General features: G+C 37.1%; 1 protein-coding gene across 1 annotated transcript in view; it reads right to left on the reverse strand.

Moving 5' to 3' along the window:
• Positions 1–25,468, reverse strand: part of MTA1 (metastasis associated 1) — a 243,921-nt gene that overhangs the window by 81,945 nt on the left and 136,508 nt on the right. The window contains 1 exon segment of the mRNA XM_043982423.1: positions 2,132–2,231. Coding sequence (XP_043838358.1) covers positions 2,132–2,231 — 100 coding nt within the window.

A 25,468-nucleotide genomic window follows, 5' to 3' on the forward strand; every position in this document is an offset into this window, starting at 1 on the left:
TTAAGTGTTAAGTGTCTGAGGCCTGATTTGAACTCAGGTACTCCTGACTCCAGGGCCAGTGCTCTACTCACTGCGCCACCTAGCTGCCCCAATGTTACATTTTTTAATTAAAAAAACAAAACCAAAAAATACAAAAAAATATATTGTGCCCTGTAAGAAACTGAAATATTAACAGTGTTCAAAAAATCAAAGGTCACACCAACTACATGGTTAAAGACCCCATATTATTCAGCAAAAATTGCTGGGGAAAGTGAAAAATAGATTGGTAGAAATTAGGCTTACTCTGACATTTCAAACCATATGCCACAATAATGTATAAATAACCTAGATATAAAAAGTTTCATCATAAAAAAATTGGGAGAAGGAAAGGAGCTTTTAAAATAATAGATAAGTAAAGAGTTCTTTATCAAATAAAGGCTAAAGAGGATGACAGGGGATATATATATAATTTTAATTAAATAACAATGAGGAATACTGAGGAGATTTTGCACAAACATCAATAGAGAACAGTTAACTAAGATTAAAAATCTTTTTCACATATTTCTCTGACAAAGAATTGATTTCTAAGATACATAGGGAACTGATACAGATTAGTCATAGATAAAAACAGCAAATTTTCAAAAGAAGGGCAAGTGATCAATAATCACTTAAAAAAATGCTTCACATTATAGACAATATGTAAAATGCCAATTAAAACAACCCTTAAGGCAGCTAGGTGGCACAATGGATAGAGCACTGGCCCTGGATTCAGGAGGCCCTGAGTTCAAATCTAGCCTCAGATACTTGATAATTACTAGCTGTGTGACCCTGGGCAAGTCATTTAACCCTCACTGTCCCACCCCAAAAACCAAACCAAAACAAAAAATACCCCAACCCTTAGATTCCAATTCATTCCCACCAGAATGGCAAAGATGAAAGGGAAAATGAAAACTGCTGGAGGGTCTGTCAGAGGGCAGGATGCTGAAGCGCTGGTGATAAGAGCTGTGAAGATTCATCATAGTGGTGGACATCTGTAATCCTTGCTACTAGGGAGACTAAGGATGGTGAACTGCTTGTGCTCAAGAATTCTAAGCTACAGCATGGTTAAAGCTGACTATGTCCAGCTACTAATATGGCGAGCCTCTAGAAATAGGAGGGCCACCAGGCTGCCTAAAAGAGGGTTGAAAGAGCTCAAGTTGAAAAAAGAGCAGGTGAAAGTTGGAGTGCCAATGAACACCAGGACCGAGCCAATGGGTGGCTGATAAACTTCTAATTGTGATGAGATAGGGAGACTCAATTTGAAAAATAAATTAATAAATAGTCCAGCCATTCTGAAAAATAACTAAATGAAGAAAATCACTGAACTATGAACATTTAATCTAGTGATACCATTACTTCAAACACACCTGAAAAAGAACAAAAACAAAGGGAAAGGATCTACATTAATGGAAAAATATTTATAGCAACACTTTTCATTGTAGCAATGATAGAGATAAGAACTAGACTTGTGAAATCACAGGTGAGGAAACTCCCCCTACTAATATAAATCTGTAACTATTTTGCAATATACAGATTACACTGATGCCTGTAACACTAAGAGATTTAATTAATTCCCAGAATCACATCATCAGTAAATATTAGAGGTGATACTTGAATTCAGGTCTTCCTTACTTCAAATCTAGCTCTCTATCCACTACACCAGAGGTTCTTGTTTTTGTTTTTGTTGTTATGGTGCATGCTCCCCACTCCACCTCCTTTGGCAGTCTAATAAAGCTTCCTCAGAATACAATCCAATTATACTGAAAATAGAGTTATCAAATTATTAAAAAGAAGTTCATAGACCCAAGGACAGAACCCCAGTGCTATGCCATAAAAAAGGAAAAAAGAAATAATAACTTCCTTAGAACAAGCTGATCCCTTGAGAAGGGGATCTCTTTGCATACTTGCACTCAGGCCTACTTAGTATTTACCAATACCCCTTCGGCAAGAGAGAATGACATAGAAGTACAAAGGTTTAAGTAGTGATTTCTCATTTAGCAGGTGAAAGAGTGAGCAGGAGGTAGCAAGGTCCATTTGCAAGTTGTTAGGTGCTAAAAGTCCACTTGAATCTATCACTACCATCTATCAAACCACAGATTTCATCCTCACTTACCAGTGTAATATCTCTGGATGCTGCTGCAGCACTCATATGTAAGCTTGGTTGTCTGACTGAACTACTGCAGTCTAGGGCACGGGCAAAGGTGCCAACAGATCTGAAAGAGATGAGGAAAAAAAAACCCATGAATTTTCGGTGAAAGGTTAAGAACAAGCCCAAGAAGGTGCCACACAATTCCCAATAACCAGGCCCAGATACCTATTCCTGATACCTTTTCTTTTCTTTCTTTTTTTTTTTCTTAGCAACAAACATTTATTTTATTTTTTTCCAGTTACATGTAAGGGTAGTTTTCAACATTCATTTTCATAAGATTTAGAGTTTCAAATTTTTCTCCCTCCCTTTCCTCCCCCCTCCACAAGATAGCAACCAGGTTGGATCATTGCACTGCTGAGAGTAGTTAAGTCATTCACAATTGCTCACTGAACAATACTGCTGTCACTATGCACAATGTCCTTCCAGCTCTGCTCACTTCACTATACACTGATGTTCATTAGTCTTTCCAGTTTTTTCGGGGATCATCCTGTTTGTCATTTCCTGTAGCACAAGACCATTCCACTACAATCATATAGCACAGCTTTTCCCATCATTCCTCATTTGATGGACATTCCCTTGATTCTCAATTCTTAGTCTCTACCAAGAGTTGCTATAAATATTTTTTTACAATTTTCCCCCTTTTCTCTTTTTCATGATTACTATTGTTAACTGTTTCCCTTCCATCCTATTCCCTTCCCCATGATATTTATTCTATTATCCATCTTCTTTCCTCCTATCACTCTTCAAAAGGATTTGCTTCTGTCTGCCCCATCCCCACTCTGCCCTTCTTTTGCCCCTCTCTCTTTATCCCTTTCCCCTCCTGTAGGGTTAGAGAGATTACTCCACCCAAATGAGTGTGTACATTATTCCCTCCTTGAGCCAATTCTTTTTTTTTTTTTTTAAATCTTGAGCCAATTCTAATGAAATTGAGGTCTTACACACTCACTTGTGTGTGTGTGTTAGTCCCTCCTTGAGGCAGCTCTGATGAGTTTAAGGTCTTTGAGCCTTTTCTGATGAGTGTAAAATTCATTTACTGCCCTGTTTCTCCCTACTCCAAAAGCCTTTTCCTGTTTCTTTCATGTAGAATTCCACCTCTGCCTTTCCCCCTCCCCCAGTGAATTCCCTTCACCCCTCAATTTAACCCTAAAGATGCCATTGCCTTGCTAGGTGACACAGTGGACAAAGCATCACCCCTGGACCCAGGGGGATCCCAGCCAAAACCTGGCTTCAGGTATGTCCCCCAACTCCAATTTTTTATAGTTCTCTAGGGGCTTGTATTTGAAAGTCAAATTTGCCATTCAGTTCAGGTCTTTTCATCACAAATATCTGAAAGTCTTCTTTTTCATTAAAGTCCCATTTTTTTTTTCCGCTGAAAGATAATGCTGAGTTTTGCTGGGTAGGTGATTCTTGGTTGTGATCCCATTTCCTTTGCCCTCTGGAATATCATATTCCATGCCCTCTGGTCCTTTAATGTAGAAGCTGCTAGATCCTGTGCTATCCTGACTGGGGCTCCACAGTACTTGAATTCTTCTTTTTGGCAGCTTGCAATATTTTCTCCTTGACCTGAGAGCTCTGGAATTTGGCGATAATATTCCTGGGAGTTTTCCTTTTGGGATGTCTTTCTGGAGGTGATTGGTGGATTCTTTCAATTTCTATTTTAGCTTCTGCTTCTAGAATTTCAGGGCACTTTTCCCTGAGAATATCTTGGAAAATGATGTCTAAGCTCTTTCCTTGATCATGGTTTTCAGGTAGACCAATAATTGTCAAATGATCTCTTCTGGACCTATTTTTCAGGTCAGCAGTTTTTCCCAGAAGATATTTCACATTGCCCTCTATTTTTTTATTCATTTGGATTTGCTTTATTGTGTCTTGGTTTCTCATAAAGTCACTGGCTTCCATTTGTTCAATCCTCATTCTTAGGCAATTATTTTTATCAGAGAGCTTTTGTACCTCCTTTTCCATTTGGCCAATTTGACTTTTCAAGCTGTTGACTTGTTTCTCATGTCTTTCCTGCATCACCCTCATTGGTCTTTCCATTTTTTCCTCTACCTCTCTAACTTCAAATCTTCAAAGTCCTTTTTGAGCACCTCTATGGCCTGAGACCAATTCATACTTTTCTTGGAAGCTTTAGATATAGGGGCCCTGATGCTGACTTCTTCCTCTGAGGGTGCTCCTTGGCCTTCCTTGTTACTGAAGAAACTTTCTATGGTCCTCACCTTTCTCTGTCTCCTCACTTTGCCTTTCTTTTACTTGACTGTTACCTCCTTAAAGTGAGACACTGTTTCCAGGCTGCAGTATCCCAAGCTTCAGAAGTCCCAGGTGGTATGATTTAAGGAGAATCAGGTTCTTCACTCACCTGACCTGTTCCCTGGCCCATAGAGGACCCCAGACCAACTTGCTAACCAACCAGCTTTGTGTGTTGCGGTTGTTAGCTCCGACAAGCCTGTGCTCCTCCCCCACGTGGGCCACTGCTACTCAAAGCCTACCTTCTAGTTCTCAGCAGGGGTGAAAAATCCAAGTTCTGCCTCAGCACCAGCATAGACCCCTGAAGTCTCCCCCCTGCCAAGGGCTCAGCCCTCTTACCAGACTGTGAGCTGAATTCCAGATGACACTGGTGCTGCAGCTGATTCAGAGGCTCTGGGGGTCTCCTTCTCTTGGTGACGCTTTCCTGGGACTGGATCTGTGTCAGGGTGACTGTGGGGTTGGGCTCCACTCCTGTATCAGCACAACAGCTCCCTCCTTCTAACCTTCCAAGCTGTTCTTGGTTAGAATATGATTATAACACATTCTTCTGTGAGTTTTGCTGCTCCGGGCATTTTCCTATGGTGTTATTTGGATGTTTTTTGGAGCAATCGTCTCATGAGTTCGAGAACTCACTGCCTTTCCTCCGCCATTGCACCAAGGTCCTTTCAGCACTCAATCCACTCAATTAACATAAAAAAAACCCCTGATACCTTTTCTAATGGACACTAATTCCACTAAGGCTGAATTCATGTAGTGGACTAGCTACCTGTAAGGCTTTAAAAGGTACCTTTTGTTCTCTGGGCTTCAATTTCCTCTGCTATGAATGAAGGGGTAAGGCATGGCAAAGCTTTTTTTTTTTATTTCATAAATTAACCCATTTATTGTTGGACTATGGGCTACAAATGGGGACAAAATTTTACTGGTCTTTCAATTCCTTCAGTCTTCTGATGGAGGATTTGACTGTGACTGCAGAGGTGGTATTGCAGGCCCATGCACCACCAGCTACTGTTTTCATACAGGATCCACAATGCCAGATACCCACAGCCCATCCCTTCATTTTGGACTTGCCACAGAAGGAGCAGGTATACTTGGCATGCTGGCTAATTTCAATTTTCTACACCATTTTTCTAAGGGATGCACCATAATGTGTTCCATATTTACCAACAATTCCAAGCTTCTTGGTGAGTTTAGTCATGTTGCTAATCATAGGCCCAGAGCTTGGAGAAGTGGTAAAGCTTATTTTCAAATATCATTCTCAAAAATGTCCTCATCTTGTAGGAATATTGACAATTATATTATAGTTCCAGCAACTAAACTTCATCCTTTTGCCCTAAAAGAGCTGATACATTCCTCCAAAGTGTCTATAATAATTGGGGTGGAAAGGCCTACAGTATAACAAAAAACACTGGACAAGAAAATAGAATTCCTGACAACTCATCCACTGACAAGCTGTGTGATTGTGTCTGACCTTTTTCATTCCACATAAGCTCTAATTCCCGACAATTCTCTTTATATTGCCTTCCTTATAGGGTTGTCATACAGAAACAGCTTTGCAAAATATACGACACTATACATATTAACCATCATATGACAATGATGAACCAAGAACTTATTATTATTAAGAACCAAGCTGAAAATGACAAGTAGGTTGAATTATCCATCCTCTGGTGACTAAAGAGATGGAACATAAGCATCTCTCAATTTCTGTAACATATGTTATCAAGTGACTTCTTGTAGAAATAGCTAATGGCAAAATTTAAAAATTAAATTAAATTTCAAAAATGTTCTCTGGGTGATGTATAGCGAAATGAACAGAACCAGGAGAACGTTGTGCACAATGACAGCAATATTGTTTGATGAAGAACTGTGAATGACTTAACTATTCTCAGCAACACAATGACCTAAGACAATCCCAAAAAACTAATGATGAAGCATACTACTCGCCTCCAAAGAAAGAACTGATATTGAATGAACACAGACTGAAGCATCCTATTTTTCATTTCTTTTAATTTTTTTATTCAAGTTTTCATATATAAAATGACTAATATGGTAATATTTTGCATAATTTGCATAATTTCACATGTATATATCTGATTGCTTACTGCCTCAGGGAGGAGGGAAGGAAGGAGAGATAAAATATGGAACTCAAAACTTTTTTTTTTTTAAACGTTCTCTGGGGCTCAGGAATATTGTTCCCAGAGTTAAAAAAACACACTGCTTCTTCTGTAAATTTTAAGTGCCATGGAGATACATGTAAAAAATAAAATTGGTACTTGAATACACAAAAGTATAAGAATCAGTTGTGTACTATCAATGTGAAATTTCTCTTTTAGAAGAAAAGGTGAAAAGGTTTGTGGGGCATTATATTCTACTTTTCTAGACAGTGTGAAGGCGTCTTTGTCAAAGTTAAGTAACAATCTCAAAGAAAAGAAAAAGACAACATAGGTAAAATAGCTTCAACACAGTAACACATAAGAATACTGCAGACTTACAAAACAAGGTAATCAAAGGAGCATGAATCTAGAGCTGAAATGTATTTAAGAGATGATCTAGTCCAACTTGCTCATTTTGCTGGTGATGAAACTTAAGCCCAAATTCATACACGTAGTATGAGAATCTGGATGCAGACCCAGGTCTTAGGACTTCAAAATTATAGTTTTTTCCCACTGCAACATATTACCTTCTAGAGTTCAGGACATTTGATTCCATGTGCACAGAACTTCAATAAGAAATGGGAAATAATTCAACAGATAAAGAGTAAGGACAGACAGAAAGCCAAGAAGGTGAAGTAGAAGAAATAAATACAGAGGGCAACTAGGTGGTGCAGGGGATAAGGCACTGGCCTTGGATTCAGGAGGACCTAAGTTCAAATCCAGCTTCAGACACTTGACACTTATTAGCTGTGCGACCCTGCGCAAGTCACTTAAATCGCATTGCCCCGCAGAAAATAAATAAGTACAGTACAACTCTACCATAAGCTCCTCCAAAAAAGAACTATAAAACTCACTCGACCTAATCCTTGATGGAAAAAAAAAAGTCATAGAATCACTTTTTGGGGTTTTTTTGCCCAGGTTACTCAATGGGGTCAACCACAGAGGTTTGTTTACCACTGGGATAGGGTCAGGCCCAGAGCATTTGAGTGAGGGGCAATGCACCAGAACAAAGAGAAGCCTAAGACCCAAACCTCAACATCGTGCAGGGTGCAAGAAAAGGTGCCAATTGAGCATTTTGTTGTCTGTTACCCAGTTCTGCACCCTAGATCCAAGACCAGGGTATTGTTTGTCTTCCATTTCTGAAGAGGTCTAATGACATCACAGACAATATCTTGATTTGCAAGTAAATTAGATTTAAGGAAGTCAGAGTTACACAAAGTCATCAGCCTCCCTCTCTCCTCCTGAGTCATCAAAGTCCAGTGGCAGGACAAAAGTCAAGATGATCTTGGCATCTTCGATGTTTGACAAAGGTCTAAGTACTACACAATGCCTACTTCAGCTGCATTCATGGCTACTGGAACAAACTGTTCTCACCTGCCCATTCCTCTGGTGAAAATTTCTACAAGCTTAGGGTAAACATACCCTAACTCACCAACAGGTTTGAGACCTGTAAGTTATCTTCAACCTGATTTAGACTATTTGCCAAGGCAATAAGCTACGAGAAAATCAAGTTCAGAAGCAAATAGTAGTATGTGGCTTAGACCCAAGGAGAACAGTGATATCTCATTTCTACCTTCTAGCCCAGTGTGAAATATGAAGAATGACAAAGGATATCAGAGAGGAACCTACAATTTAACTACTCTGAACCAGGAGATCTTCCCAGTTGCCTGAAGGTAGTTGCAGTCAAGCAGAAGTCAATTATTATTACTCAGACTTCTAAACCTGAGTGAAGAATTTGTAGAGCTCAGAACGGAAGAGGCAGAAATCAGACTCAACCCTGGATCAGATCACTTTGGAAATACTGGAAGCTTGCAGGTCTTCAGCCTGAGCTAGCTCTACGGTCTAGGAATAAAACAATAATCAGTGACCCAAGAAAGCAGCAACAGGACTAGCTTAGACTTACTTTCCCTTCAGAGATGTGCTGAGCCCAGTCTGAACTTTAAGTTCCAAAAAGGAATCCCACATAAAAAGGTATTATGTTGACAATGATGTTCAAAACACAAATATAGACGAAGAGAATGATCCTAAAACAAAGTCCCAGAGCAAAGTACAGCTTAGACCCAAATTCAAGATAGAGGAAGAGAATAGCAGAATGAAACAGAAACCAGAAACCAACAATCTGGTATTTACAATATATTCAAAACAGAAAGATATACATAGAATTAAAATAAAGGGTGGAAGCAGAATACTTTATGCTTCAGCTAAAGTAAAAGAAGGCATGGGTAGGGGGCAGCTAGGTGGTACAGTGGATAAAGCACCGGCCCTGAATTCAGGAGGACCTGAGTTCAAATCTGTTCCCAGACACTTGACACTCTAGCTGTGTGATCTTGGGCAAGTCACTTAACCCTCATTGCCCCGTGCCCCCCCAAGGCATGGGTAGCAATTATGATACTCAACAAAAAATAAAATCCAAAAAAGTTCCAATTAAAAAAGAAACCAATTGTCCTTCATTGTCCTGAAAGGTTCTGTAAACAGTGAATTAATACTAATACTAAACATATATACAACAAATGGAATAGCAATAAATTTTTAAAAGAAAAGTAAAACGAGTTATAGGAAAATAAAAATAACAAAATAACAGTGGAGGAAGTCAGACCTAGACAAACTGAACCAAAAACTAAACAAAAAACAAGTTAGGTATGTGAAGAGAGTTCTAGAAAACTACTATCACACTGTATAATGCCTATTATGTGTGTGCATGTATATTTCCGCTTAAGCTATGCATGACAGTTTCATACAAACACACACACACACACAACTAGGTATTAAGGCATAGAAATTTTATAAATGACTACTAAAAAGTAGAAATATTAAATGTAATCTTCTAATGACCAAAATTCAGTAAAAATTACATTTTAAAAAGGGCCTCTGGAAAAAAGATTAAAAATGAATTGGAAAGTAAATACTTTAATCCTAAATAATGAGTGAGGCAAAGAACAAATTATTGAAACTATCACTAATTGCATTAAAAATAATGACAAAAGCAAAATGTGTGGGACACAGTCAAAGCAGTATTAAAAGAAAATTTAAATTTCTAAAACTCTTTTATCAGTAAAAGATCTTATCAAGGAATTGGACATATAGGTTGGGGCTGCTAGGTGGCTGAGTAGATAAAGCACTGTTCCTAGATTCAGGAGGACCTGAGTTCAAATCCAACCTCAGACACTTGATACTTACTAGCTGTGGGACCCTGGACTTAAGTCACTTAACCCCCAGTGCCCCACAAAAAAAAAAAAAGAAAAAAAAAAGAAAAAAAAAAGAATTAGACATGCAATTTGAAAAATTGGAAACCAACAAATAAAAAAATTTCAATGGAAAACCAAAATAAGAAATCCTGAAAACCAAAGGTGATATTATTATAAAGGCTTTTGTATTCCATTAGAAACATTTATATTTCACATATATAATCATTTGATTTGCTATTTTCTTAAAAAAAATTCACTCTAGCTTTACACTTGATTATTTACTCTAGTTATTCACTTTTAGCTTCTCATTCCTTCCTTAGGTGGATGAGATTCTGCTACGGATTTTTTAAAAAATAATAACCATTTAGTTTAGTTTTGAGTTCCTAATTCTATCCCTCCTTCTCTCCCCCATCCCTTAGGCAGTAAGAAATCAGATATAGGGGCAGCTAGGTGGTGCAGTGGATAAAGCACCGGCCCTGGATTCAGGAGTACCTGAGTTCAAATCCGGCCTCAGACACTTTACACTTACTAGCTGTGTGACTCTGGGCAAGTCACTTAACCCCCATTGCCCCGCATAAACAAAACAAAACAAAAAACCAAACTAAAGAAATCAGATATAGGTTAGACATGTGTAATTATGTAAAATGTTATCATGGTAGTCATTTTGTATAAGAAAACTTAAATAAAAGGAAAAAAAATGAAAAAGTGAAAAATGGCATGCTTCAGTCTATGTTCAATCAATTTCTGTTCTTTTTTTGGAGGTAGATAGTATGCTTCATCATTGGTCCTTTAGGATTGTCAAGGATCATTGTATTGCTGAGAATAGTTGCCATTCACAAGTTCTTTTTTGTTTTTGTTTTTTTGCGGGGCAATGGGGGTTAAGTGACTTGCCCAGGGTCACACAGCTAGTAAGTGTCAGGTGTCTGAGACCGGATTTGAACTCAGGTCCTCCTGAATCCAGGGCCTGTGCTTTATCTACTGCGCCACCTAGCTGCCCCTGCCATTCACAGTAATTAACCAAAAAATGTTGCTGTTTCTGTGCACTATGTTCTTGGTTCTGCACACTTATCAGTTCATATAAGTCTTTCTAGGCCGCTCTGAAATCGTCCTGCTTATCATTTCTTATAGCACAATAATATTCTATCACAATCATAGACCACAGTTTACTTAGCCATTTGCCAACTGACAGGCATTCCTTTTATTTCCAATTCTTGTCACCACAAAAAGAGCTGCTAGAAAGTTTTTTGGGGTTTTTTGGGTAGAAAAAGGTCTTTTTCTCTTTTTTTCGAATGTCTTTGGCATATAAACCTAGCAGTGGTATTCCTGGATCAAAGGGTATGCACAGTTTGATAACCCTTTGGGCATAGTTCCACGTTGTTTTCCAGAATGGTTGGATCAGTTCATAATCCTACATATCCCCTCCAGCATCTAATATGTTCCCCTTTTTTGTTATGTTTGGCACTCTAATAAGTGGGAGGTAATGACTCAGAGTTGTTTTAATTTTTATTTCTCTGATTTAGAGTATTTTTTCATATGACTATAGATAGCTTTTCTGAAAACTGCTTGTTCGTATACCATCACCATTTATGAATTGGGGAATGGCTTGTATTTTTATAAATTTGACTCAGTTCTCTATATATTTGAGAAATGAGGCCTTTGTCAGAGATACTTGTTGCAAAAATTCTTTCCCAGTTTTCTGCTTTCCTTACAAGCTTAGTTATACATTAGTTTTATTTTTGCAGAAGCTTTTTAATTTTTTTTATAATCAAAATTATCTATTTTACAAGAAAAGGCTTTTGAAAAATTAAATTCATCCCTGTGGGGGTTTTTTAAATGCTAGAAAGCATAGGAAAAGATGGAGTCTCTTTTGTCTCCCCACAAGGTTTTTATTGGTATTTTTTCTTAAACCACTATATATCCTTCCTCCTACCCTTTAGTCACCCCACATGACAAATAGTATCTTTTAAAGAAGGAGGACAAAAAGTCAGCACACCTGATAGATTCACTGAAAAAGATCAAAGCATGTGCAATAAGTAGCACTTAAGGACCTGCCGCCTCCCCAAAGAGGCAGATTAGGACCTTCTTCTCCTATTTCTTCAGTTGAATTTCAAATGAGCTTTATTAATTTTGTTACATGTACTTTTAATTATTTTGTATAATGTTATTTCCATTTCCATTTTTGGAATTATACCACACATTGTTTTCTTGGCTCTGTTTACTTCACTCTGCATCATTTCATATAAATCTTTACATGCTTCTTTGTATCCATCAAACACATTTCTCACAGCACAGTAGTATTGTATTACATTCATGTGTCACAATTTGTTTAGCCATTCACCAATTGATGGAGGTCTGTACTTCATTTCCAATTCTTAGCTATCACAAAAAGTGCTGCTAAAAATATCTTGAAGTATGTTGGGATTTAAAAATTTTTTAAAAATAATAAACATGGGATCTTTTTCTTATCAAGGGATTCTTAGGGATATAAGGCCAGTAAGAGAGTATCTGGTTCAAAGGGTATAGACATTTTAATCACTTTATTTGCATAATTTCAAGTTGATTTCCAAAAGGGTTGTACTATTCTGTAGTTCCACCAACAATTCCAAAATCCTTCCAATATTGACTGTTTAAGTATTTTGTCATTTTTCCCAATCTGGAGAGTATGAGGATGAAACTTTGGGGTTGTTTTGTTTTACATTTCATTTTTCATATGATTCTGCATACTTTTTTTTTTTAAGGAAAAAGGAACTAAAAAAATTATGCTTAAATCTGTATTCAGACACCATCAGTAATTTCTCTGGAGATGGACTACATTTTTTGTAAGTTCTTTAGAGTTAAATACTGTAAGCTGCCCAAAACAAACAATCCAAGTACTGTGGAGTCACAGTCAGGATAGCACAAGATCTAGCAGCTTCCACATTAAAGGATTGAAGGGCATGGAATATGATATTCCAGAGGGCAAAGGAATTCGGATTATAACCAAGAATCACCTATCCAGCAAAACTGTGTATTATCTTTCAGGGGAAAAAAATGGGACTTTAATGAAGAAGAGGACTTTCAAGCATTCATGATGAAAAAGACCTGAAGTGAATAGAAAATTTGACTCTGTAAATACAAGACCCTAGAGAAGCATAAAAAGATAAACAGGAAAAAGAAATCATGAGAGCTGTTAAAAGGTTAAACTGTTTACATTGCTACATGGGAAGATGATACGTCTAACTCATAAGAATTTTCTCAGTATTAAGGCAGATGACAGAAATAAATTTAGACAGACGGTGGGTGGGAATTGATTATGAAGGGATAATATCTGTAAAGTATTTATTTTTTGTTTATCTTTTTTTGTGGGCTGGTTGGAGTTGGGTGACATGCCTGGGATCACACAGTGGGTGTCCTGTGTCTGAGGCTGGATTTGGGCTTGGGTACTCCTGGGTCCAGGGTGGGTGCTCTGTCCACTGTGTCACCTAGGTGTCCCATGATGACATCTTTTATTATTATTATTACTATTATTATTGGGGGGGCGGGGAAATGAGTGTTAAGTGACTTGCCCAGGGTCACAGAGCTAGTAAGTGTCAAGTGTCCGAGGACAGATTTGAACTCAGGTCCTCCTGAATCCAGGGCCAGTACTTTGTCCACTGTACCACATAGCTGCCCCCCCCCCATGATGACATCTTTAGGATAAAATTGAGGAGTATGAGGAATACACTGGGGGAGGGGGAAGGAGAGGGGTAGAATGGGGTGAAATCCCACATGAAAGAAAAAGGAAAGGGCTTATGGAGTGGGGGAGAGATGGGGGAGGAGCAGGGCAGTAAATGAACCTTACACTTATCAGAATACACTCAAAGACCTTAATCTCCTTCAGAGTTATCTTGGATCACTGCATTGCTGAAAATAACCAAGTCATTCAAAGCAGATCATCTTACAATATTGCTGTTATTTTGTATACAGTACATTTCACTTTGCATCAGCTCATGTAAGTCCAGTTTTTTCTGATAGCATTCTGCTCATCATTTTTTATAGCACAATAGTGCTCCATCATAATATCATCCCATAATTTGTTTAGCCATTCCAATTGAAGGGCATCTCCTCAATTTCAACTTTGAGTTGTTGTTTTCTAAATTTCTTTTTGCATACCAAAGGTCAAGAGTATACATGGTTTTATAGCCCTTTGGCTATAATTCCAAACTGCTTTACAGAATGTCTGAATCAGTTTACAACTTGACCAAGAATGTATTAATGTCATTTTCTCCATATCCCCTACAACATTTGTCATTTTCCTCTGCTGTCCTATTGTTCAATCCAATAGGTACGAGGTAGTACCCAGAACTGTTTTGACCTGCATCTCTCCAATCAATAGTGAGTTAGAGCATTTTTTTTTCAAATGGCTATAGGTAGCTTTGATTATTTCATCTGAAAACTTCATATCTTTTGATCATCTATCAACTGGGGAATGGTTCTTATTTTAACAAATTTGCCTCAGTTCTCTATGTGTTTGAGAAATAAGGCCTGTCAGACAAACTTGCTTCAATTTTTTTTCAGTTATATTGCTAACTGCATTTCCCTCCATCCTATTCCCTCCCCATGACATTTACTCTATTTTCTATCTTCTTTCACCCTATCCCTCCTTAAAAGTGTTTTGCTTCTGACTGCCCCCTTCCTCAATCTGCCCTCCCTTCTTTCACCCCCACCTTTATACCTTTGTGACATGTAAAATTTAACATGGTTGGGCATATTACTGTCCCAAGTGTAGGGAAAATTAGCTGAGGTTTATCATATATTTGCTACTTAGAAATCAGAGGGTACTTCAACAGTTTGGGGTATATTAAATATTAGTAAAGAGAGTGCACATGGCTCTGAAAGATAGAAAAAATGGGGAACCCTAGAGGGCTGCGTCTGCACTTACCCCGTTTCTGCACCAGAGAGAGTGAGTGTCTGTGCAAACTCACTGAGGGCAGGAGCAGAGCCCACCTATAAACACTGTTCAAAGCTCATTGGCTAGCATCACTCAAATCTATTGCTTCACTGAATTTGAGGGCAGTTCGGTGCAGTCATGCTGATGTTGAGCCCAGAGAACAAGTCCTCTGGCGGGAACAAGGCTTTCAGGTAGGTGTGGTTTGGCGGCCCCTGGAAGTCTCAAACCCTTATTATTTTCTCATACCTTCTAAGTTGTCTTTGGAAAATTATTTCACCCTGTCCTTTTGTGGGTTCTGCTGCTCCAAGAATTGTCTTATGGCATTATTTGAAGGTATTTGGAGGGATCTTGGGGAGAGCTCAGGCAAGTCACTGCCTTTCCTCTGCCATCTTGGCTCTGCCTCCCCACCCCTCATGTATTTTCCTCTGAATATTTTTGCAGTTTTTCTGAGAATTGTTTGTTCATGTCCTTTGATCATTTTCTATTTTGTTGTATAATCATTCAGTTGTGTCTGATTCTTCCTGAACCCATGGACCATGACACACTAGGTCCTTCTATACTCCACTATTTTTCAAAGTTCATGTTCATTGTTTCCATGACACTATCTATCCGTCTTATCCTGTGCCATTCTCTTTTCCTTTTGCCTTTAATCTTTCCCAGGTTCCAGGAAAACATCTACTTCTGCATTAAAGCTTTTGACTGTGTGGATCACAATAAAATGTGTTGTAACGATTGGAATGACGTCACCTGCTGGAGACTTACTGTAGAAAAGCTCTGCTATGAGATGAAGGTATCTGAAGGCAAGACCATGCATCTTTTCTTTGGCGTCAGGAAGTGACGTTTGCTTGTGGGAGGAAGGGGGGGGAGCCTGGCGCTCTGACTCACAGTCTTGCCTGTGGACTCTGGCAGAGAGCGGAGCTAGAAATGCGCTCTCCCTTTAACAGACAGATGAATGTAGGCCTTTCTCTCTCTTTACCAAATTCTTATTCTCCTTAATAAATGCTTAAAAGCCTAACTCTTGCTAAAGCTTATAATTTATTGGCGACCACTCATTAGATATTTTAGACAGTTTAGCTATTAACAGTGTCAAGTCCTCAAAAAGATGAGAGTACCAGATCATCTACTTGTCTACTAAGGAACCTGTATGTGGGTCAAGAAGGAACAGTTAGAACCAAACATGCAACAACCAATTAGTTTAATATTCTTTTTTTGCGGAGCAATGGGGGTTAAGTGACTTGCCCAGGGTCACACAGCTAGTAAGTGTCAAGTGTCTGAGGCCGGATTTGAACTTAGGTCCTCCTAAATTCAGGGCCGGTGCTTTATGCACTGCGCCACCTAGCTGCCCCACCAATTAGTTTAAGATTGGAAAAGGAGCAGGGCAAAGATGTATATTGTCACCTTATTTATTTAACTAATATGCATAGTGCAGCATGTGATATGGCAAGATGGATGAATAAAAAGCTGGAATTAAGGTTGCTGGGAGAAATATCAGCAAGCTCAGATATGCAGATGATTACCCCTCTGATGGCAGAAAGTAAAAAAGAATTAAGAACCTTTTGATGAAGGTGAAAGAGGAGAGTGGAAAAGCTGTCATGAAATTTAACATAAAAAAACTAAGATCTTGGCAACTAGTCACATCACTTCCTGGCAAATACAAAGGGAGGAAAAAAAAGAAGTAATGTGCTCTAAACTGCAGCCATGAAAGTAAAAGATAATTTGTTCCTTGGAAGAAAAACTATGGCAAATCTGGACAGCATGCTAAAAAGCAGAAACACCAACCTTGCCAACAAAGGTCCATATAGAGAAAACTATGGTTTTTCTAGTAGCAATGTTTGGCTATGAGAGTTGGAGTATAAGGAAAGCTGAGTGCCACAGAATCAACACTTTTTAATTATGGTGTTGGTGAAGACTTTATTTTAAGCGTCCTTTGAACAGAAAGGAGGTCAAATCAGTCAGTACTTAAAGAAATAAATTCAAGCTTAAATACTCTGGCCACATAATAAGAAGACAGGACTCACTGGAAAAGACTCTGATTTTGGATAGACTTTGAGAAATAGTGGAGGACAGAAGGACCTGGTGTGTTACGGTCCATGGATTCAGGAAGAATCAGACACAATTGGATGATTATACAAATGGATAAAACATCTAGTTATGAACTTCCCAAAACACCCAAAACACGTGTATGGATTCAAAATGTTCCTTTAAAAAATATAGAACAACCAAATAGCTGGAGAAATAGTTGGTACTCAGTTTCTAACAGAATGCTTCCTAAGTTTCCCAGCATTTAAAAAATCAAATATAAAGTTTTTCCCTAGGTAATTCACATTTTCCACTTTATAGAACTCTAGGATATTGAGTTCTAGTATTTCTGAATCTCCCTTGTCTAGTCAATTCCATTACAATATCAGTAGTTTTGATGACTGCTGCTTCACAATATACTTTGAGATTTGGAAGTGCTATTTTCCCACCATCCTTCTTTTCCACTGTTTCCCTTGATATTCTAGATTTTTTGTTTTTCCAAATGAATTTTACTATTTTATCAAGCTTGTAAAGTATCCCCTTGGTAATCTGACTGGTATGGTATTAAAGGAATAAATTAATTTTGGCAGTATTATCATTTTTATTATATTAGTATGGCCTAGCCCTGAGCACCAACTATTTCTCCATCTAGTTGGGCTGTTCTCTCTCTCTCTCTCTCTCTCTCTCTCTCTCTCTCTCTCTATTTTTTTTAAGTGAGGCAATTGGGGTTAAGTGACTTGCCCAGGGTCACACAGCTAGTAAGTGTTAAGCGTCTGAGGCCGGATTTGAACTCAGGTCCTCCTGAATCCAGGGCTGGTGCTCTATCCACTGCGCCATCTAGCTGCCCCTGTTCTATATTTTTTAAAGAAACATTTTGTATTTGAATCGATACACATCTTTTGGGTGCTTTGGGAAGCCCATACCTAGATGTTTTATGCATTTTGTAGTTATTTGAAATGGGATTTTCCTTTCTATAGTGGCTTCTTGTATTTTGTTATTATTATATAGAACTGCTATTTATTTATTTTTTATTTTTAGGTTGTTTTTTTTTTTTAGTGAGGCAATTGGGGTTAAGTGACTTGCCCAGGGTCACACAGCTAGTAAGTGTTAAGTGTCTGAGGCCGGATTTGAACTCAGGTACTCCTGACTCCAGGGTGGTGCACTGCGCCACCTAGCTGCCCCACTGCTATTTATTTTTGAGGATTTTGTAGTGTACAGCTTTACTGAAACTATTGGCTCAATGAGAATCTTTTGAGTCCCTGGAGTTTTCCAAGTATACCATCTTATCAGCAAATACTTATAAAACAACTTCTGTTTTATCTCATTTACCCATCTTTATTATTTTAATTAATTTTTTCTTGCCTTATTGCTATTGTTTGTATTTCCAGAACTATAACAAATAATAGTGAGGAGAGTAGGCATCCTTATTTCACTCTTGTATTTGTTGGAAAATGTTCTTGTGTATTTCCATTCCACATGTAGTTCGCTTCTGATTTTAGAGAAATATTTTTTATGATATTAAAAAAAGATCCTTCTACATCTATATTTTATATGATTTTTAGCATAAATTACTGTACTTTTTCAAAGCCTTTTTCTGCATCAATTGAGATGATCTTGTGGTTTGGGATTTTTAAAAAATATGATTATGTTGATTTTTTAAAAAATCATTAAAAATTATTCCTGGCATAATTTTCACTTGGTTATAATGAATGATTTGTATAAATCACTATAATCTGTTTTGAAAAAAAATTTTTTTTAATTTATTCAATTCACTGACCTATAGTTTTCTTTCACTGTTTCATTTCTCCCTTGTTTAGGTATTAGGACTATATATGTCTCATTAAAGAATTCTTATAGGGTGCATTCTTTCTCAATATTTGAGAATTTGTGAAATATAGGTACAAACTGTTCTTTAAAGTTTGACAGAATTCTGTGAATCCATTAGCATCAGTATTTTTTTCATCAGTAGTTCCTTTATACCTAGACCTATTATCTTTTCTCAGGTCAGGTTATTTAAGATTCTCCCTGCTCCCCCACTTCCCTAATTTGGTCTTCTGGTACATTAAACATTTTATACTTTTTAAGGTTTTCTTCTAATTCTTTTATGTTCTCAGTTCTGTTACCATATAACTCTGCATAGTTTAAATTTCTGGTTTTGCTGTGACTCCAGCTTGCTCATTTGCAATTTTATTGATTTTATTTTTGGCTCTCATCCTCTTAATCCAATTATATATGGGTCTCTCAATTTTGTTTTCTGAAAGAAAACTTTTATTTTTATCACTTCTGCTGTTTGTTCCCAATTTATTTCCCCCCTAATTTAATATCTCTCTTTTTGTAGCTTATTCTAGGTTTATCTGTTGACTTTTCAATTTTGTACATTCAGTTCATAAATCTTCTCTTTTTCCATTTTGTTAATGTATGCATGTAAAGATGATTCCTTCCCTCCTACCACCCAAGGACTTTTTAAACTACATTTCAGAAATTTTGGGATGCTGTTTCATCATTATCATTTTATTTTATTTAGTTATTGTTTCTATAATTCTTTGACCCACTCATTACTTAAAATTTCATTGTTAAATTTCCATTTGGGTCTATATCTTTTCTGTGTGGTCCCTGAACCATATCCTTCTTTCATATGGTCTGTAAAGGATATATTAGCTATTTCTGACTTTTTACTTTCGTTTCTAATATCTCTATGCCCTAGTATAAGGCTAATTTTTGTACAAGTTCCCTGTAGTGGTGAGAAATATGTATATTCATCTGCTGTCCCATTTAGAAGAGGCCATGTCTTTTAACTCATTTCTCCAAAAATGTGATGTTTCATAGTTTCCTTTTTTCTTTATCTTTCTGTTAAACTTATTCAAAACAGAGGGATATTGAAGTCTCCTGTCACTATTGTGTTATTACCTTTATCTTCTTGAAGTTCAGATATTTCCTTTATGGAAAGCTTTTAGGGCAGATAAGTCTATTACTGAAATTGATTTCTTATTTATAGTTAACTTCTACACAATACAGTTTCCTTCCCCTTTGTTATCTGTCAGATACCATGATATGATTTTTTTGGATTAATTTGATACACAGTAAAATAAAATTTCATCCCTTCAGTTTTATCTTGTCTATGTCTTTGGTTTTTTAAATGTTTCTTATAAGCAATAGATTGTAGTGTGGTTTTTTTGTTTGGGTTTTTTTGGTGAGGCAATTGGGGTTAAGTGACTTGCCCAAGGTCACACAGCTAGTAAGTGTTAAGTGTCTAAGGCCAGATTTGAACTCAGGTCCTCCTGAATCCAGAACCGGTGCTCTATCCACTGCGCCACCTAGCTGCCCCAGCATGTTTTCTATTAATGTTATTGTTGTCTTCTGTCCTTCACTTCTGTGTATTTTATTAATTCCTCATGTACTGTTCTCTCTTTTGTTTCTTTGGTGAGGCTTGCTCTCACAAATTCAAATTTTTCTATGATTTTCATTTGTCTTTTAAACCATTCAAGAACAATGTGTTTTGGTCCCATATTCTCAAATTTCATAGGGGTCCTCCATCTCATCAAGTATTGAATAATTTTCCTCTACTTTGCATTAATACCAGATATGGAGGCCATAATTGTATCCTTATCAATTTATGTTCATAAGGCCTTTGAGATTTCTTCTTCCTGAAATCTTTGGTACTTTCAGTCTCAGCCCATCTCCATAATTTTCCTCATCACTCAATTTTTGACTCCCTCGCTTCTGATTGTGGTTTCCTTGGGGTTTAATCTTGAAGTGTCTCAGCGTCCTCCCACAATGAGCAATTTACAGATCACCAGATTTGGTCTCTGCCCCAAATGATTTTTGAATGGTCAGAACTGATCCCAGCTGGATGCTGAACTCTTTCCTCAGGCTTGGTGAAGCTGGCTGTCAAGCCCCAAGCAAATTTCCACAGAGCAAAAAGAAAGGAGAATGGGAGGGACTGATAATTATTTTACAATGCTAGAAAATAGAAATGGGTTTTGATGTAAGCCTTTGTTGTGTCTTTGGGTGTGCTAGTGATAGCGCAGAAGGAGTAGGAGTGCTAACTGAGGTCAGAGTCAGTGAGTGGCAGTTCCTAGGCTTTGAGAGATTTTTATAGCCTTCTTTTGGATTCTGTCTCAGACACAAAGCTGAAGTGGCTTCATCTTTGGTTCATGATCTCTATTTTCTAGAGGTTTGAGAGGTTGTGGGGATTAAAGAAAATGTCTAGTTCACCATCTTGTTGATGATGTTACCTGGAAGTCTTTCTTTAAAGGATAATTAATATCTTCCTAAAACCAAAAACAAGCATCTTTAAAGGAAATAAACAAGTAGCTAATCAGGATAGCAAGGATGTCCATTATCACTTATCACCAATACTAAGAAAAAACCCTAGAGCATGAAAATAGAAACACTAGAGAATAAAAAACTAATCCAAACAACAAAGTTCAGCAAAGATGCAGGATATAAAACGAACTCATATAAATCATTCCTGTTTCTGAATATTAACAACAAAATCCAGGAGAAAAAGACAGAAAGATAAATTCCATTTAAAATAACTATGGACAGTATAAAATATTTGAGAACCTAACTACCAAGACATACACAGGACTTATATGAGTAACTACAAAAGACTCCAGACAAAGAAATATAGATCCAAACAACTGGAGAAATATTAATTGCTCATGAGTAGGCCAAGTCAAAAAATGAAAATGACAATAATACGTAAATTAATTTACATTTCGGTGCCATACCAACCAAACTACTGAAGAATTACTTTACAATGCTAGAAAAAAATTATATAAAAATTAATCTGGAGGAACAAAAGGTCAAGAATATCAAAGGAATCAATGAAAAAAATTTTAAAAGGAAAGGTACTAGATCTCAAACTATACTATAAAAATATAATCATAAAAACAATTTGGTACTAGGTAGGAAATAGGTAAATCAGTAGAACAGATTAAGAACTCCAAATGGGTACATGATTTGAACATAAAGGGTGACATCATAAGCAAGTCAGCATAACATGGAAGAAATTATCTGTCAGATCTATCAAGAGGAGAAGAGTTCATGATCAAACAAGAGACAGAAAGGTTCACAGGAAGGAAAGTGGATAATTTTGGTTACATAAAATTAAAATGTTTTTCCACAAACAAAACCAATGCAGCTAAAACAACAGAAAAGTAGGAAACTCGAAAATATCTTTGTAGCAACCTTCTCTGATGAAGGACTCATTTCTAAAATATATAGGAGAAAAGTGGTATTTGCCAGTTGGTAAATGGTCAAATGAATAGGCAGTTTTTGTAGGAAGAAATAAATACTATCAATAATCATATGAAAAAATGCTCTAAATCACTGTTAAGTGGAGACATGTAAATAAAAAACTCTGGTGTACCACTTCCCATCCATTAGATGGGATAAAATGACAAAAAGAAAAACGACAAATGTTGGAGGGGCTGCGGCAAAACCGGAACACAAATGTACTAGTGTTAAGAGTTGTGAAATGGCACAACCATTATGGAAATCCATTTGGACCTATGCCAAAATAGTATTAAACTGTCACCCAGGAATATCATGATTAGCTATATACTCCAAGGAGAACAAAAGAGGAAAAAGACATATATGTAAAAAAAAATTCATAGCAGCTCTTTTTGGGGTGGTAAAGAATTAGAACATGAGGGAATTATCCACCATTTGGGGAATGGATGAACAAGCTATGTTATATAAATGTGATAGATGGAATACTATTGTCCTGTAAGAAATGATGAACTAATTCAAAGTGAATAGTAAAACTAAAAGAATAATTTATAAAACAACAGCAATATTGTCAAGATAATCAACTCTGTAAACCTGAGTAGCTGATCAACACAAGAATTAATCACAATTCCAATGGACTCATGATGAAACATACTATTCACTTCTAAATAAGAGAATGGATTCAGAGTGCAAACTGAAGCATATTTTCCTCTCTCTTTTTAAAAAAAAAAAAGATTAAACAAGAATTTCTTTTGCAAGATTATACAAATTTGTGATGGGTTTTCTTTTTCTTGTTTTCTCAATGGGTAGGGCAGGGGGAGGGGAGAGGCAGAGAATCTGGGAAATGAAAAAAAAATTGAATAAAAAAATAATGAAAAATGTGACTTTCAAAGGAGGAAAATAACTATAGGATCAGGAAAATCCTGATGCTGGTGGATTAATCTGAACTAAACACTGAAGGAAAGTAGGAATTCTAAGAGCTGGAAATAAGGAAATAATACACTCTAGGCATTAAAGCAGGAGACAGAATGTCATGTATTTAGAAGAGCCTGGTCAGGATATTATAAAGATGAAAAATGGCAAATGCTTTTTGCAAAGACTGGCTGATGCCAGATTATGGACAGTTTTAAATACTATGAAGTTTGTTTATTTTAAAGGCAATAGGGAGCAACTGAAGATTCTTGAATAAGGGAGAGATTACTTTTGTGGTAGTGTGGAATATAGGTTGGAGAAGGAGAAAGTAGAGCCAGAGAGGTCAATTAGAAGTCTATTAAAATAGTTCATACAAAAAGTGAAGACCCTCAACTTCATAGGTCATGTTAATGAATAAAAGAGGACACATATTAAAGACAGAGACCATAGAGGTACAATATATAGAACCTGAAAACTCATTAGATATAAGAATGAAGAAGAAGGAAGAGTCATAGATGATTACAAGGTCATGAACCTAGGTAACTAACTAAAAGGATAGTAATACTCTTCATAGAAATAGATATGTTTGTTGTTTGTTGGTTAGTTGTTTCAGTCATGGCCAACCTTTGTGACCCCTTTTGGGGTTTTCTTGGCAAAGATATTGGAGCAGTTTGCAATTTCCCTCTTTACTTCATTTTACAAGTGAAGAACAGAGGCAAACAAGGTTAAGTGACTTGCCCAGGGTCACACAGGAATTAAGTGTCTGAGGTTACATTTGAACTCAGGAAGATGAATTTTCCTAAATCCAGGTCTGACAATCTATCCACTATGCCATCTAGCTACCCCAAAATTTGCTGTGTCTGTCTCTTGGGGAATCAAACCCCAGTCTCTCTCATGACAGGTGGGGACACTCACCACTATACTAACAAGGAAAATTTGAATAAAGCTAATTTAGGGGGAAAGACAACAAGTTTAATTTTAGTTATATTGAGCTTAAGATGCCAATGAGACATCGAGGAAAAGATCAAAGGACCCTGGAACCATCGATTTAAAGTTGAAAGGAACCTTAAAGGTCATCAGAGACACTTCCAATCTGCTGACAAATCTTTTTCTATCTGCACAACATCTCTTCCCAACTTACCCCTTCATTCTATTTTCAGATAAATCACCCTTAGTTCAGCCCTTATCAGGTCTCAATTAGATACTGGAATGGGGTTTAAATTGGTCTTCCCTCAACCCTTCCTATTTCAGTCCATTCTCCATATACCATCAAAGTGATTTTTTCTTAATTGTGGATCTAACCATGTCATTCTTCAACTCGATAAATTCTTATGACTCCCTATTGTCTCTAAGATCAGCTTTTAAAGTCTTTCTCAACCTTACCCCAAACTATCTTTCCAGTCTTTTCCTCCCAGCCAACTGGCTTTCAGTAGAGGAAGGGTAGGTGCACACGATATTTCCATTAGAATGCAAGCTTCTTGAGAGGAGGGACAATTTCATTAATAGTATTTGTATTTCTAAGACCTAGGACAGTGTCTAGTGAAGAATAAGTACTTTACATATTTGATTGATCAATTTAAGGGATTATTATTACTTAACTGATTATTTGTAACTCTGGAAACCATTTGGAGTCAAGTCAAAAGCTAGGTTGCAGTTAACCAGCCACTTCCTAAAGAACAAATCTTGATCCCCAATCTCAACGGTTTATTTCCTTAGTTCTCTCAACTCTAACCCCAATATTGTCTCACTCTAGGTGTATGAGCCTCCCCCAGTCCCCTTTACTTTCCACTGTGCCCTGTGGAATATTTGATTGATAATGTCCAAATTTACTCCCATCTTTTAGCACTCTTTGAGAACTGGTTCCCTCTGAACAATACTGAATCCCTGGTGATCCTTTCCAGCAGTGGTTGTACCTTCATTCATCTACCACCTCACTGGTTGTAGTGATATAGAGACAAAGGACTCCATTCTGAGCTTATGATACAGAGATAAAGAACTCCATTATGACCCAGCAAAAAATGCCTACAGACAGGAGTGTTGCATGAGGGAGAGAAAGCCAGCTTGGCTGAATCACATCATGCAATAATTGAAATAATTGAAAAAAAGGGCTGAGGTAAGATTGTGAAGGGATTTAAAAGCTAAACAGAACAGTTTATATTTTATTCCAGAGGCAATAAAAGCCCTTCCCATTTACCAAGCTGGGAAAAATGTGTAAATTAAAGAAAATGACTTTCATGGAGTGTAGGATAGACTGACATCTTGAACATCCACATGTTCAAGAGAATTCATTATTTTCTTTCCATACCCTCCATTCCTTTGAACCTCTCTATTTTTTTTACATATTATTCCCATTTTATTTTTTAATAATAAAAATTTTTTATAGTTTTGAATTCCAAATTTTATCCCTCCTTTCCTCCCGCCCTTTCCCTTTCCCTGAGGTGGTAAGTAATCAGATGTGGGTTATACGTTTGCAATTATGTAAACATTACCATATCGAGCTAATAATTGTACCTATTAGTTTCTCTGCTGAGTACAGGAAGATTTAAAAAATAGCAGTAAGGGAGATCTAAGATTAAATTCTACTTGATTATTATTACAATATGTGTTTGTGCCCAAGTCACTTAACCAAACTGAGCCTCAGTTT

This window comes from Dromiciops gliroides, chromosome 2 (genome assembly GCF_019393635.1).
Source record: "Dromiciops gliroides isolate mDroGli1 chromosome 2, mDroGli1.pri, whole genome shotgun sequence".
Lineage (NCBI taxonomy): Eukaryota > Metazoa > Chordata > Mammalia > Microbiotheria > Microbiotheriidae > Dromiciops > Dromiciops gliroides.